Here is a 16,029-nt window from a genome sequence, read left to right on the forward strand (position 1 = left end):
TTGGCAATGTCAGGTCACATTGGAGAGAAGCAATAATAGTGTTCTCGGCTATTATTGTTAGCTGAAGTAAACACAGTCCCTATTTTTTTATTCCTTGTATGCGTATGTCACCACTTTGGCATTAGGAGTATCAAGAAATACTCCGATGTCACGTATGCATATTGACTCTAGTTTTCAACCAGAGGAAGCATTATAAATATACACTCGCAGAAACACACACGTATACATATATATACATATATACAGATAATAATAATAACACCAACATTATTAGCCAAGTTTATGGTTTTGTTGAAACAAGTGTTACGTCAGTGACCAAACACAGAACCAGAACAATATTGCTGCTGTTTAGAGACACATTACCATGTAAACCAATCTTGCTGATATTCACAATCACACCGAACTCCGATTTCGTCTCCTAACTTTCACATTTAAGGTGGCTGCATCTGTCTTTTATACACAAAATGGTAAGAAATCATTTCCTTATTATTTAATATTGTCAAGAAAGTTGTTGTTATTGTTGTTGCTTAGCTCCAGCCCGATCAATCGTCAGCGACCAAACAGCCAAACCAAGGATCGAACACATTTTAATCGTGAAACCGTGGACTTTATTTTATTTTGTTTTATTTGCATATATTTCTGCTATTATATTATCAACTGTGTCCTTTCGTATTTTAATTATTTTTTCTGTAAGATGGTGGAATATCATCTGAGGGAGATTTGGCTGCTATTTCTAGCTGGTCGATTAATTATAATCATGTTGTCATTTGATATTTAACCGTCAAGTTAAAAATATTAATATTAAATGACAAAATGATTTGGTTGTATTTGCTGGTACTTTTTATGTCTTATGGACATAGAGAAAGTTCCAATAAGATCATTCCTGCAACTGCACCATCGTGGACACTACAACAAGAAGGCATCAGTTATGGTCGATTGGACTTTGTGATCAAGGGCGTTCCACTTGTAAACATTCCATCCGTCGGGGTGGGCATTATCTATTAAGACAGCGGGATGTGTTTTTTTTTGGGGGGGGGGGGTAACTTGGCTTCTATTTCCAGCAAGCCTAAGCTCCATCCTTGTTGTTTCTTTTCATACCCCGTAGCCCGCAACATCATCTCAAACAACAGCAACATCAATTATTTTAATGTTTTGGCTGTATGTGTGTGTATATATATATATATATATAGATATATAGATATAGATATTTATGAATCCACTTATAAGTTGTAAGTCTAATTGTTTTGTTACATAGACACACAAAGCAATTACATTGCTCGATCTTCGAGAAAGAGTATACGTAATCAAACCACAGTACCAGTAATTTATTCGTCTGACATAAATAATTGTCTTTATAGTTCTGGCACTCATTTTTCATGCTAAACGGTATGTGTCGATTCCGAAAATGATTCCTTGTATTAATAGCTAATTATTTTTACTCTACTTGTGACTAAAATAACTCGGTGACAAGACATCCAAGGGCAGTCCTGAAATATTCCATCATTCATATTGTACAGAAATATATAACTATTTGGTTGTATTTGCTGGTGCTTTTCTTGTATTATTGACAAACCAAAAGTTCGAATAAGATGGTTTCTGCTGCTGCACCACCGTTGCCATTCTGGCAAGACGACGGTTATGTTAATGTTGCGAAATAGGAGAGAGTCATCGTCCTGCGAGTCCGAGTGGATTCCAAATGGATGTTAGAGTTAAGGAGAGTTATATCGGATCGCATTGTTTGTATGCATGCATGCATGTATGATGGCCTGTAAAAAGCAAACAAATCCGAATAACCTGACATTCACTTTTGGTCCTTGTTTATATATGTGGTGGTGTTAGTTTAGAAATAATATAAATATATATTAATATAATATTTCTCCTGGAGGCAGCAGAAGCTAGCAGAACCATTACCGCACCAGGTAAGATGCTTTGTGACGTTTTGTCTGTCTTTACGTTCTGAGGTCAACTCTGTCTTTCATACATCTAGGGTATCGATAAAATAAGTACCAGTTGTGTACTGGGGAGGTCAATTTAATCAACCAATGCCCTCTCCTGGCATTGCTGGCCTTGTGCCAAAATTTGAAACCAATATTATGTTTCTCCTAAACAAGGAAATGGAAACAGATTCCTGGTTATAATGTTAGTCTTTTATTTTATTATAATCCAGGATGGTTTATTGGAATATTAAATTTACATGTGTACTGTACTGCTACTTCACTTTATTGGTCTTGGTTGGTTGAAAGGTCAACTCAGACCATAATGGACAGTAAATATGAGGTTGACACTAAAAATAATGCAAAAGTCTACAAAACCTATTATTTCTCTTAACTGACATAGGTTGTTCGGATTGCATATGTTGGTAAAGTAATTCTTCCACCATACGAATGTATTGCTCCACATAGTCTCCATCACAAGCAATCCATATGCACCATTGCTGAACCCAACCTTTAACAAAATTGACAACCTTGATAGCCACGTTCAGGACATTTCTCATTTTCAGTAGGTAAGGTTCTGGCAGTGTGTACCTGCAGACCAAGCATGGCTGGAGCTCCATACCAGTGACACGTAAACACACTCGTGCTGGTGCTGCATAAAAGCACCGAGTACACTCTGTAAAGTGGTTGACATTAGGAAGGGCATTCAGCTGTAGAAACCATGCCAAAACAGACATGGAACCTGGGCAGCTCTTCAGCTGGCCAGTTCCAGCCGAACCATCCAACCCATGACAGCCAGCATGGGAAATGGATGTTAAATGATGATGATGTACTTTCCTATTATTGTCAGCCAAATTTTTTATTTACTACCAAATTCTTGCCCAGGTTTTGGCTCTTTTCCTTCTCCATTCTAAAAATCCACCAATCAGGTCTTTCACCCATCATATAAATGTAAGAGTTTATTTACTAATCCTTCAATAAATAATTAACTGTGGCTGTTGATGATAAGAAAATACCATATAAAAAAAGCTATGGCCATTTTCGCCCTACTTTTGGTACAGGCCTCATAAATATCACAGAGTCTAGCACTATAATGAATGGTTCTGCCTGTTCACTGCTTGTGTTCTCTCTCTGATTGTTCAGAAATACTTTACTCTTCTTGTCTAAAAGCAGATTCTATTTTCTGTGTTTGTCAGCTGTTGCATTCTATTCTTAAATATAATGACAACGCTTATCAAAAAATATTACATTGATAAACAACACCGAACACATGGTTTGAAACCCATTGTTTCAGCGTCTCACATTTTTATCATCATCGTCATCATCATCATCATTCAACATTCGTCTTCCATACTGGCATGGGTGGATGGTTTGACAGGAGTAGGCAAGTTAGAGGACTGTACCAAGTTCCATTGTCTGTTTTAGGATAGTTTTTTTTATGGCTAGATGCCCTTCCTAATGCAAAGCACTTCACAGAATGGATTGAGTGCTTTTTACATTGCACAAACACTGGTAAGGTCTGTTTTGGCTATATATATATATATATATATATATATATATATATATATATACAGTGTGAACTGGCCTTCACGTTCCCCAGACTTGACTAGCCCGGATTTTTTCTTGTGAGGATACCTGAAAGAGTTCAAATGCCACCAAGGTCGACTTTGCCTTTTTTGCCCTTTCTGGGTCAATGTCATAAGTACCGTTTGAGCACTGGCGTTTGATGCGATCAGCTTGTCTTCCTCCCCGACCCAAATTTCAGCACTTGTGCCTATTATAAAAAGGACGGATATTTCATCTTTAAAACGGAGATTGTTAATTATAGGAAATATTCTAATTTTAGTAGAGGAATACAATGGAAAAGTTTCCCTTAAATACAAAAGCGTAAAAAACAAAAACAAAGCAAAACAATAAATAAAAATAAATAAATGAAATTTAAATTTCACCGAATTGGAAATGAAAACAAACAAGAAGTTTTATCTTAAAACTAAACAATGAGATAAAATATCAATTGTTGGTTTCCTTCATTTTGCTGATTAAATTCCGTTATCTCGAGTTTCCTTGTCACACGAGACCAATGTCTTCTACTTCATGCTGTGTTCTGTTCTCCTATTTCTAAGACTTTAGTTTGCATCAATTTTAATAGTCTGCATAGGTGTAGGCTTGGCTGTGTGTTTAACAAGTGCACTTTCAGCCATGTCGTTTTGGGTTCAGTCCCACCGTGCTGCATCTGGGACGAGTATCTTCTGTTGTAGCCCTGGGCTGACCAAAGCCTTGTGAATAGAAAATTAATGCACTGGCCCTCAAGTATTTATTAACAGCAAGCCACAGCGTAGGTAGATTAGAAATGAGCCCTTAGTCTTGTGAGACCCTAGGCAAATCAGTGCGCTGGGTCCTATAATATTTATATATTGACAGCAAGCCACAACATACAGAGATTAGAAATGGGCTCTGGACTCATGAGTACTCTGAGCCCCATGGTATTTATTAACAACAAGCCCCGTGAGCAACTGCTCGATGTGTCCTTGCCTGAAGATGGCGCTGCTTACTTCACAACTCCATTATCTCTACTCTGGCCTTGCTTATGACTTCCTGTTCCTTAGATGTCATGTGACATGCAACATAAAGTGTCAAATGCAAAAATTCCACTTCATGTTTTAGAACAATGCTATTTTAATGAAACATGTCATCCTTATCTCAGTTTGACAATTGTCTTCCTTCATACTTAACAAAAGGGGAAGATAAACTTATCATGTGGTATTATGAGTACTTGTGGTATCTTTTATCTCTTGTTTATTTCAAGTTGTTGGAATGTGGCCATGCTGGAGCACCACGTGGATGGGTTTACTCGAACAAGTTGACTTCAGTACTTCATTTTACACTTTCTGACAAGATTCCCAAGTGTGACTCACTGAGGCTGTGAATATTATCCGACCATCTCATTCTTGGTCAACCCCTACATCTCCTGCCAGTTGGCTTGTCTTCAAGAACCCATCTTGTGACCCCCCCACCTTTCCCTCTGTCGTAGACACCAGGAATTGTCACCAGAACCTACTCTCGTCACTCAGAACAGCTCCCCAGGTTTTATACACACACAGACATCTCTCCTCAATACATCAGCTGAGGCCTTTATCACTCAGTATTCTGCTTCCCATTGTGCCTCTGCTTCCCATTGTGCCTCTGTTTCCCATTGTGCCTCTGCTTCCCATTGTGCCTCTGTTTCCCATTGTGCCTCTGCTTCCCATTGTGCCTCTGCTTCCCATTGTGCCTCTGTTTCCCATTGTGCCTCTGCTTTCCATTGTGCCTCTGCTTCTCAACGTGCTACTGTCATAAATGATCATCATCATCTTGCCAGCTGTGGTCAAACTGTCCAACCCATGACAGTATGAACAACAAACGTTAAATGATGATGATGGTGATGATTAATCATCATCATCATCATCATCGTTTAACGTCCGCTTTCCATGCTAGCATGGGTTGGACGATTTGACTGAGGACTGGTGAAACCGGATGGCAACACCAGGCTCCAATCTAATTTGGCAGAGTTTCTACAGCTGGATGCCCTTCCTAACGCCGACCACTCAGAGATTAATATGGATTTTATTTCAGTGATGTTTGTTCATGGTGTTAACTGTTTGTTGCTCATTTAATTTTAGGGGTTACAGCACCTTACTAATTGATTACAAGATGGGCCAGAATCAGAGCATTCCAGAAGCTGTCAGTTACCTTGGTATTGTCCAAGGCAAACTGACCAAGCATCTTGATATTATAAAGAAAACTGCTATCCTTACATATGAAGAATTTTTAGATTCTGTTAATGAGCTCAATAGAACGTAAGTATATATATTTCGTTGGTGTGTTTATTTCTTTTATTGATGTAGTCTTTATAGGATATTTTTGTGCAACAGGTGATCAGTATGCAGTCTATGATGATGCAAAGTGCCGAGGCCTAGGAAGAACTGGTATATTTATAGGTTGAATGCTTTCTTTTTCTTTTCTGTTGGCCAAAGGTGGTACTTGTGGGTACCCTAATCAAATACTGTTTGAATTTGTTTTGATACATCCACACTTCAATTTGCATCTCCAGTCTGCAACCTCCATCTAGTCCAGAATATTGACCTGTAGGAAGTGGTCCAGAGACGTGCAACCAAACAACTGCCCTCTCTCAGTAACTTACCATATCTGGAATGGATTGCTTCTCTGGGCAATCCATTCACCATCTTGCAACTGACTTGCTAAAAGTCTACAAGATTATCCACTGTCTTTGGTTACCATTTTGGAATTCAATACAGTTTATAAATCTTCTTGATGAGGCCTAACATGGGTGGATCTAAATAACAACAGCCACACAAGCCAAAGAGGGAAGCTTTTATACAGCCTGTTGATTTAGCTAGAAACAACAACCAAATCACACTCAAATCACATCCTGACATCCTAAAGAACACAATGGTTAGATATGGAAGTATTTTGGATAGTCATGTCCGGAATGGCTTTGAATTCATTGGTCTGCCTCATGAGGATTGATCTAGAGCTAACAATAATAACCAAATCAATGATTTTCATCTGAAGTTTTTTCTGTTTGCAGTACAGCTGGGTTTGCTGATCGCAAAGGCAAACAGTTGCGTTTTTCTGTCTGCATCGGAACTGATGACACACTTTTATGGAAGGGCACAGTGCGCATTCGATGTCAGAAGGTAAGACAGCAAACATAATTTCTAATTCAGTGTGTGTGTGTGTGTGTGTGCTTATCTTACAAGGGTCTCCTGGAAAATTCATCGGCCAACTGAGATACTCCCATGGAATGTGGCAAAATGAGGTTTAGTTTTCAGCATAGTTCCCCATTTGCGGTCCACACGCTTCCACCATTGGCTATGCAATGCTAGTGTGCATGACCGAAAGAGCTGATGGGTGGGGTGGGGGTGGGGGGAAGCTATGTATAAGGTGTAGGAGTAGCTGTGTGGTAAGATGCTTGTTTTCCAAGCACATGGTTTTGGGTTCAGTCCCACTGCATGGCACCTCGGGTTTGGTAGACACAAACTGAAAGAAGCCCATTGGCAAGAGGCCGATAGAATAAGTACGTGGTTTAAAAAATAAGTACTGGAGTCATTTCTTTCAACTAAAAATTGATGCGGTGCTCCCGCATGGCCACAGTCTAATGGCTGAAGCAAGTCAAAAAAAAAAAAGAAGATTTATGCTCTCTCATCCATTATGTTTATTAAGTCCCCATCTCCTGCACCCGTATTTCTTTGGAAACCTCTCATCCCTTTATCATTTACTCACTCCCTTAGTCACTGCATCTGTTGCCTGGGTAACAAGAGATGGAATTGGATCCATCTATATTTAGCCTCCCACAACTATCATCTTTATTACTCTGTCTCTCTCTGTGGCTCTCTCTCTCTCTCTCCCTGTGTGGCTCTCTCTCTCTGTGGCTCTCTGGCTCTCTCTCTCTATCACTGTGCCTGTGTAATGAGGGATTGCAACAAATTCATGTATGTTCAGTGCCCCCCCCCCCCCCCCACCATCTTTGTTATTACTCTCTCTCTCATTCTTTCCCTCTTCTCTCTCTCTCTCTCTCTCTCTCATTCTTTCCCTCTTCTCTCTCTCTCTCTCTCTCTCTCTCTCTCTCTCTCTCTCTTTCTCCTGTACAATGAGGGATTACACCAGGTAATGGATGGCCACTGCTGCTCTCCTTTCTCTGATTAAATATTACAAAAAAAAGGGTCCAAAATCTGTTCTCCCCTTTCTATTTGCAGATTAACACCCGTACAATGAAAGTGGAATCTTCCCGTCTTCTGAACCTGAGGGAGTATGTGTTGCTCTACAAAGAAATCACGGAGCAAATCGCTAGCATGAACCTGAATGATCAGAGTGGGGACTCGGCATCGAGTGGGACATGCTCAGCCTCCCTACTTTTTAAAGAGTAAGTATTAACTTAAGGGTCGTCACTTTTGATGTTGTTTAGTAATCTCAAAATAGGGGTTTCCTTCTATAAGACACTGAAATCACTCGATTGTAATTATGAACCAAAAGAGAGATGTCTTAGTTGCTAATTACTGATTACTATGTTGTCTTTTAGTCCCAGTTTGGATGAAGCAATCTTCCATTGAAGTTCCAACCATGGCCATCCCATTTACCGAGACATCTAGTGTATCCAGGAAAGTTCATAAAAGTGTTTAATAAGTTCAACTGCCCCAAGGATGGGAGAGAGTCTGACACTTTCAGTTTGTGTCCATCGCATGATAGTGTAAAAGAGTGAGCAGATGGTGTTGTCATTTGGGTTGTGACCAGTCTACCTTGGACTACATTATCTAATGTGTTTATTCCTGTTTAAAGACAACAGGTTGTTATTTCATGGAGATTTGGCTGCTATTGTTAGCATGCCTTGTAAAGATATCTGCATTGGCTCATAGTTTCATTGCTGTTATTCAGCTCCAAGGTCAACTATGATGAAAGGTGTTCCAGCTGTGGCCATCCTGTCTTTTTAAGGACAATATTTAAATAATAAAATGCATTATTTCCTTAATTAAGATGATAAGCTATAGTTTGAAGGCAATTTGTTCCCTGCACCAATTTTTCACTGTTCATACTGAGGGTGAGAAGGATCAGCTTACAACAATGGACCTAAATTGAGGTCAAAATATGTGTCTGTAGCTGTCTCTGGGCTCCAAAACAACAGGTGGTCCTTTTCTCCTTAATATGTAAATTCAATAAATTTCTTCAAATTATCTCCCCCCCCCCCCCTCATTAGGTTTATATTTTTGTTTCAGGGTTGAACAGATTGGGACTTCATCCGATAAAGAAGATGAAGAATGTTGCATTTGCATGGAAAGGAAGTCTGAAATAATCCTCCCTTGTATGCATTGCTTTTGTGAAATTTGCATTGACTCCTGGTAAGTTCCAAGACTTTCCTACATTACTGTTAAGTAGAATTGGTAGAGCATCAGGAGCATGGCCTAGTGGTTAGGGTGTTGGACGCATGGTCATAAGATTGTGGTTTCAGTTCCTGGACCAGGCGATGTGTTGTGTCCTTGGTCAAAACACTTCATTTCACATTGCTCCAGTTCACTCAGCTGGCCGAAATGAGTAAGCCTACAATGGACTGGCAGCCCATCCAGGGGAGAAAAGAATATATGCACCAGAGATACCAGGAAACTGGCCCTGTGCTCCTTACAGAGTGATGTGGACTGACCACGCAGTGTACAAAATGCCACTGAGGTATTTAGTGATCACTTTTTACTGTTTGTGTTGATGTTGTTGTTGTTGTTACTGCATTGAAGGCTGTAGAATGGTTTTCAATATCAATTGATGTGATAAGAAAACTCTGGAAAAGACTTGGCCATGTGGGTTGCACCACATGAGAGTTTAGTGTAGCAGAGCAATTTGCATTCCAAATGATGATTTTGTGTGTGTGTGTGTGTGAGAGAGAGAGAGAGAGTGGGGGAGATATGTGCTTCTGCTGTTAGTCACAAGACAAATTAACCCAAGCTGGAAGCAATCATATGACGTGCTTCATACAAAATAAATTCTCCTTCTGTCATCATTCTGTCATTTTTAACTTCACAGATTGAGACATAAATTTGTTTGTATTCTTTCTTTTTCCAGGAATATTTTGCACAGAACTTGTCCAGTATGTCGTGCCAATGTCCAAGGCGCTGATGACACATGGGTTCTTACCGAAAAGCCAGACAGCACTGAATACGACTCCCAGTTAAAGGGTTATCTAGTAGGACTGGCAGATACTGTGGGAGACCCACAATAGCTCACTTCCATCTTAACTTTAAATCATTAATATCTTTTTCCAATTTATTCCCTCCGTTTAGACAAATCACCTGTGTTCCTGTTTTTTTTTTCTTTTTATATAAAATTATATTTATTCACAAAGAATGTCATGAGTATATGTATAAGTCTGTGTGTGTTTGTGTATATCTGTGTGTGTGTGTGAACGTGTGTGTGTGTCTGTGTGAACATTGTGTGTGTGTATGTATATATATATGATATGTGTAGGTATATATAAACTAATAAAAGATATATCTATGAATGTATATGTATATGTGTATGCACACTTAGAAACATATATGTATATATATTATATCGATATATCTATATCTATACATACAAGTACATCTATATATATATATATATATATATATATATATGGAGATGTATAAATGCTTGTGTTTGTATAAATTATTTTTTTTCCTTTTTCTTATAAAAACTCGCCCTACCCCTCTTATCAGATTCTCAACATTTTATAAGCTTAGAAGGTGAATATTCGAAAGAGTCAACAATTGACTTCTTCTTTGGTGTTGGTGGAAGATTTTATTTTCATACAATGTTGACTGACGAAACACTTCTGTTTGACATGCTGCAGCAAACTCAACTTGTTTTCAACTTTACACAAATTTCGTTGCACCAACTGTTATTATTGCAAAATTTTATAGAAATTCATTGAATCTTCGTTTAACAGCAGCATTTGGGGAATGACAGAACGAGATGATTTTGGCGCAGGTGTTTTGGATGCTGAAAATTTGGCATCACTGGCTGGATCTTTAGTATGTTTTGGTGGTAGTACTTTTTGGCACTAGAAGTGAACACACATGCACACACACACACATGCCCACACATGTGCGCAGATAGAAAAATAATGATAGAAAGAGAGAGAGAGAGAGAGAGAGAGACATTACAATTTATTGATTGAAGATGATTGATATAAACACTTTATTTCTCTTCATGTGGAGGCACAATGGCCCAGTGGTTAGGGCAGTGGACTCGTGGTCTTAGGATCACGGTTTTGATTCCCAGACCGGGCGTTGTGAGTGTTTATTGAGCGAAAACACCTAAAGCTCCACGAGGCTCCGGCAGGGGATGGTGGTGAACCCTTCTGTACTCTTTCACCACAACTTTCTCTCTTTCTTCCTGTTTCTGTTGTACCTGTATTTCAAAGGGCCAGCCTTGTCACACTGTGTCACGCTGAATCTCCCTGAGAACTATGTTAAGGGTACACGTATCTGTGGAGTGCTCAGCCACTTGCACATTAATTTCAGAGATTGAATCAACTGGAACACTCGTGGTCGTTACCGATGGAGTGCCAACAATTTCTCTTCATACATGTGTAGAGAAATGTGCTCACATACACATAAACACAGGTAGAGGTATGTGGCCTGGTGGTTACAATGTTGCAACCATAGGCCTAACTGGTGTTGGATGTTACCTTTTATATAAGCATAGAGATGGAGAAAGGGAAGGAGAGAAATATTAGAACAAGAAACATTAAAGTGCCAGATTTCTAGTCAGCATCATATCAGCCATGCCGAGTAAGCAGCACCAAGATGGCTGTGCCAAAATGTCTCATACCTTTGGAATGGCTAGGGATAATAACAATGAAAATGCTGAAATAATTTTTTTTTTAAATGTTTCTTTTGCTATTGTTTTATTTTTAAAACCCATCTCATATCTGTGTGGGAGTTAGAAAATTATCTCTTGATCTGATTCTGTTCATTGATCTGATGACTATTTCAAAAAAAATTATTTAAATATATCAAATCTTTAAATAAAATCTAACAACTTGGAAATAAATATGCAATGCAAAATTTATTTTTGAATCATATCGGTAAATCAACAAAGACATAGCTGTGCGGCCTAGAAGTCTGTCTGCCAAGCATACAGTTTCTGGGTTTGATGCATGGCACCTTGAGCAAGTATCTTTTACCACAGCATTGAGTTGACTGATGCCGTTGAGAGTGGAATTTGGTTGATGGAAACAGTGTGTGGATATCTACTTGAATGGCTAATCCATAATCATTAGGTTGCTTATAATTACTTTGACACATTTTTTATGTCCATGCTATTAAGTTTCAGCAATGAAAACTTTACCATTTTACTAAATTTCATGTTAGTATGAAACTGCTCAGAAATTGATGATTCAGTCAAAAAAAAATACTCCATGGTATTTGTTCCACCCAAGTTTCTCAGGCTCTCCCTTGTCATTCTTGTCTTTGTAAATGCAGTGAAACAATGATTGGCTCATTAGAAACCTTATAGACATCAGTGCTATTGTTCACTTTGCAAAATGCGTGATTTATAAAATAATAGGTAAAAAAAAAAATATCTAAAATAGTTATTTATGAAATTATTCCATTTTCAATCTAAGCTTGTGTTTCTCCTTTTGTTTATTCCTCTTTAGAGCTTCAGTTTTCTCTATTGCTCGCTGCATCACATGGGCTAAGTAAGCATTTGCAATTATCAAGAAATAAATACTGTTGGATCCATTCAAATTCACGACAATCCTAAACATTTAATCCGTTTGATAAGCCATCACATCTTTTTAACAGATTAGGATAGAAAACCAATAATTCATTCTTGATTCATTCCTTGTACTTCTTTAAAAGTGGGCAACAGAATGTTTTGAAGATTTTCTTGGGGACAATTTTGATCCAGGGAGATCAGCCTTCACAATCAATAACTTTTCTTCTAGAAAAAGCATTTAAAATTAATTAATCTGTTTCACTGTATTTTTTAAAACTCTTCTTTTGTTTTATAACAATTTATGTTGTTAAAAATAACGATATTTTGTATCATTAAACTCTTTCGTTACCACATTTCTGTTGAAATTTCCTTTCTCTTTTTCAATTATATTTTAAAATAATTTAATAAAACTTTATCATTATCAAATTAGTATTTGGAACATAAATAAGAAAGTTTTAATTTAGATTTCCTTAAGACAGGAAATTTGTATCATAAAGCCAGGAACAGTCTCAGGTGGATTAGTAGGAAAATAGTTAAAACTCTTAATCCCACGAGAAGCATACCTTTTATATCTGAAAGTTATTGACTGAATTGATCTATGATTTTGTATCAGAAACAGTTGTGCAGTTGTAAGTGTAATTCTTTGCTCTGAACTCAAACTTATATTTGATATAAAATGTAATCAAAGCTTATACTTAATATTTCTTAGTCCTCGTATTTCAGTATTTCTAAAATCTGTAGGGAAAATCTGATTTAGCTATTCTAAAGCAAAACTGGAGCTGCTAGAATTATACCTGCCGTGTCATTGGATTACAGGTTTTTGCTGCCCATCAATGGTATAGAAAAAATAAATTGTGTTTACATTCTTATTTAACTCATTTGGAGGATTTATAGTGTTTTAATTTTATTTGAATTCTGCTAGAAATTAGACATTGGCTGTTATTTGTGGAGGGTATAAGAAAGATATCATATTAAAGTATTCACAAAGAACTTAAGATTCTTGAAATGATTTCAGCATGGAAAACACACAGAAAAACACACATTTTGTGAGTATTTTCCATAATTTTGTTTTCTGAATAAAGATTAGTTTAATGGTCATAAGTTACCATTTCTGCTCATGTGCTGCTGTTAAACCTACTGTTTTTGATATTATTTATTATTGTTGAAGTTGTTGTTGTTATTGTTGTTGCTGTTGTTAGTCTGGTGAAATGGCAGAATCATTAGGGTATCAAGCAAAATGCCTTGTATTATTTCATTTCATTTCCTTATGTTCCGTGTTCAAATCCTGCCATGGCGAATTTTGATTAAAGAAAGGACCAGCCAAGCACTGGATTCGATTTAACCTTCTAGCATTTAAACCAGCCACAACTGACCCAAATATTCTGTTTTATGTTCAAACCAGCCAGATCTGACCTCTCATACCTACCCTACAACAGCATTCTTATATATGTAAATGTATTATTTAGAGCAGTTTGATTCGGTTCCAAGCGACTTAAAGTTTCGCAGGCCTCTAACAGTCAAATGGAACTTTAAGTTGAATGCAACTGAATCAAACTGTTCTAAATAATACGTGTAACTCCTGCTAAATGTGTTGAGTACCTTTTTCTTTGTTCACTCTCATAGATATATATATACACACACACGACCCCCTCTCTCTCTCTGTATATATATATATATATATATATGTGTGTGTGTGTGTATGTATGTATAAATGTATGCATGTACAAATATGTATGTACATATGTGTGTGTGTTGTTTTTTTTTATATATTGATCCATTTTTTTTTTCTTTTTGTCCTAAACACCCAAATATGAAGCAATGAAGTTGTTTAGCCCCAGGTCAACCCTTCTCAAGCAGACTTATTCTCAAAAGCTTTCCACTTATGACCATCCTATCCTTTTTCTTCAGTTTTATTGTCCCCTCTCCCTGTTTGAGCTACATTATCCAATGTATCCTTTTCTTAAGATGGTTGGGTATGATTTGCAACAGATCTGGCTGCTATTGCTTGCAGGTCAGGTGACCGCATAATGGCTCCCTTGCTGGTTTGTGAAACGATGGAGTTGTCACGTTGTGCTTGTTTCTTTTGTCTTGTTTTCATTGATTTGTTAATGTTGTTACAAAGTGCAATGGAAAAAAAAAACGCTGAAAAATGCCATATTTATGACTTTGTTGTAAAGAACTAATCTCACTGTCAGATTGTCTCCCTTCACAGTGACAGCATTGTCAAACTGTCGTTGTGTGCAATCACAATGCTGTGATATTGTCTCCCTTCATATTGAGATCACTATTGCAGACTGTTTTCTAGGCAGTCGTATCACTGTTGTACCAGGACACATTATGCTTCTGCAAACATACTGCACTCAAACACACACACACACACACACACACACACACAGAGTTCTTGCTGTGGCAGCCTTTAAATTCATCTTCACACAATGAAAGTGCTGCTCACCTCTCTACAGAACAACTCTGCTCTTACCTCTCTTTGCTGTGCTTACAATGATGGCCTTTTAACTGATCTTCATACAATCAAAACAGCTGTCCATCACTACACAGAACAGGTCTTCCTCTTTCCACCTTTTACTCTTCTTGTTACTATGACAGCCTTTATTCTTTTCAAATTAAACTACACACAAACATCCATCTCTCTGCTATTTCTTGAGTTACTGAGTGAATATTCGTGCATGTATGTATATTATCACTTTTTTTCAAAAAATTCTTTGAATTCTTCTTATAAAGAAGGAGATGATTTCTAACACAGAAATAGAAATCTTCATCGCTGAAATTTCCATAACATCAATAGTAAAGCATTTAATATTAAATTTCGGGAAAGTCTTGCATATTTTCACTGTTCCACCTACAGATTATTTTACAGCATGTGTATGTGTTTGTGGTGCATGTGTGTGCTTGTGCATGTGTGTGAGTGTGTATGTGTATGTCTGCGTGTGCGTGTATTTATGTATTTAGGTATGATTTTATTTATTTTAATTATTCAAATTCTTCTCGTAAAGAAGGAACCAATTTCCTGGTTTCTAACGAAGAAATAATTCTTCATTGCTGGAATTTCCATAATAACAACAGTAATGAATTAAATGTTGAATTAAAGAAAAAAAAAATCCTTGCATAGTTTTGCTGTTCTGCTTACGCATTGAGTATAGAGTATGCATGTATGGATTTATATATTTGTGTGTGTGTGTGTGTGTTTCTTGGAAGATATTTTTTGGTATCAGTTTGGAAATTCTGCCAATGAATTAAGCTTGACCTTCAGCTATACCGATCTCACTCCCCATCACCTTCGAGAACCATTCCTTTTCAAAGCCTGGACATTATTTCTGACCAATGTCCTCATTCTCTAACATTAAAATTTAAAAAATTTTTAATATTAGCAATTTTATTCTGAAAATCAAATTAACAAACAAAGTTCCTTTTTTTTATTGTTTTATTTTTGTTTTCAATTAAAAAAAATTGTTTCTTTGTTTCTTTTTTTTTTTACTTCTTATGGAATAAACAAAGATGATCTTCATTTTATTCTTTGAGAAATTTTACAAAAAATACAAAGAAAAAAACACCACAAAAATAACAAACAAATAATCACTTTAAAAAAAGTTTCCTTCTGAATATTTCTACCAAAGTCTTTTTCTTTATTTTTTTTAACAAAATAACACCTACACAATTTGGATTCTGGTAAATGTCTGGTGGTTTGGTTTTACAGCATTTAAAATGCTATACATTCATAATAATTCATGAAATTGTCAAATTTTATATATATATATATATATATATATATATATATATATATATATATATATATATATATATATATATATATATATATATGTATGTATGT

At 36.9% G+C, this 16,029-nt stretch overlaps 1 protein-coding gene across 1 annotated transcript; it reads left to right on the forward strand.

Moving 5' to 3' along the window:
• On the forward strand, window positions 1-15,705 carry LOC106870768 (RING finger protein 141). The gene is made up of 6 exons (XM_014916966.3): window positions 1-467; window positions 5,594-5,770; window positions 6,523-6,631; window positions 7,691-7,857; window positions 8,705-8,827; window positions 9,540-15,705. Exons 2-6 carry the CDS (start codon window positions 5,625-5,627, stop codon window positions 9,694-9,696), a joined length of 702 nt encoding a protein of 233 aa, XP_014772452.1. The 5' UTR covers window positions 1-467; window positions 5,594-5,624; the 3' UTR covers window positions 9,697-15,705.
• The last annotated feature ends 324 nt before the right edge of the window (window positions 15,706-16,029 follow it).

This window comes from Octopus bimaculoides, chromosome 25 (assembly GCF_046866305.1).
Source record: "Octopus bimaculoides isolate indiv1 chromosome 25, ASM4686630v1, whole genome shotgun sequence".
NCBI classification, from domain to species: domain Eukaryota; kingdom Metazoa; phylum Mollusca; class Cephalopoda; order Octopoda; family Octopodidae; genus Octopus; species Octopus bimaculoides.

Excerpts from the sequence above, each read along its gene's own strand:
- LOC106870768 (XM_014916966.3), top strand. The coding sequence starts at position 5,625 with ATGGGCCAGAATCAGAGCATTCCAGAAGCTGTCAGTTACCTTGGTATT. Across the intron at positions 7,858-8,704 it reads GCCTCCCTACTTTTTAAAGA|GGTTGAACAGATTGGGACTT; the intron begins GTAAGTATTAAC and ends TTTTTGTTTCAG. Across the intron at positions 8,828-9,539 it reads GAAATTTGCATTGACTCCTG|GAATATTTTGCACAGAACTT; the intron begins GTAAGTTCCAAG and ends TTCTTTTTCCAG.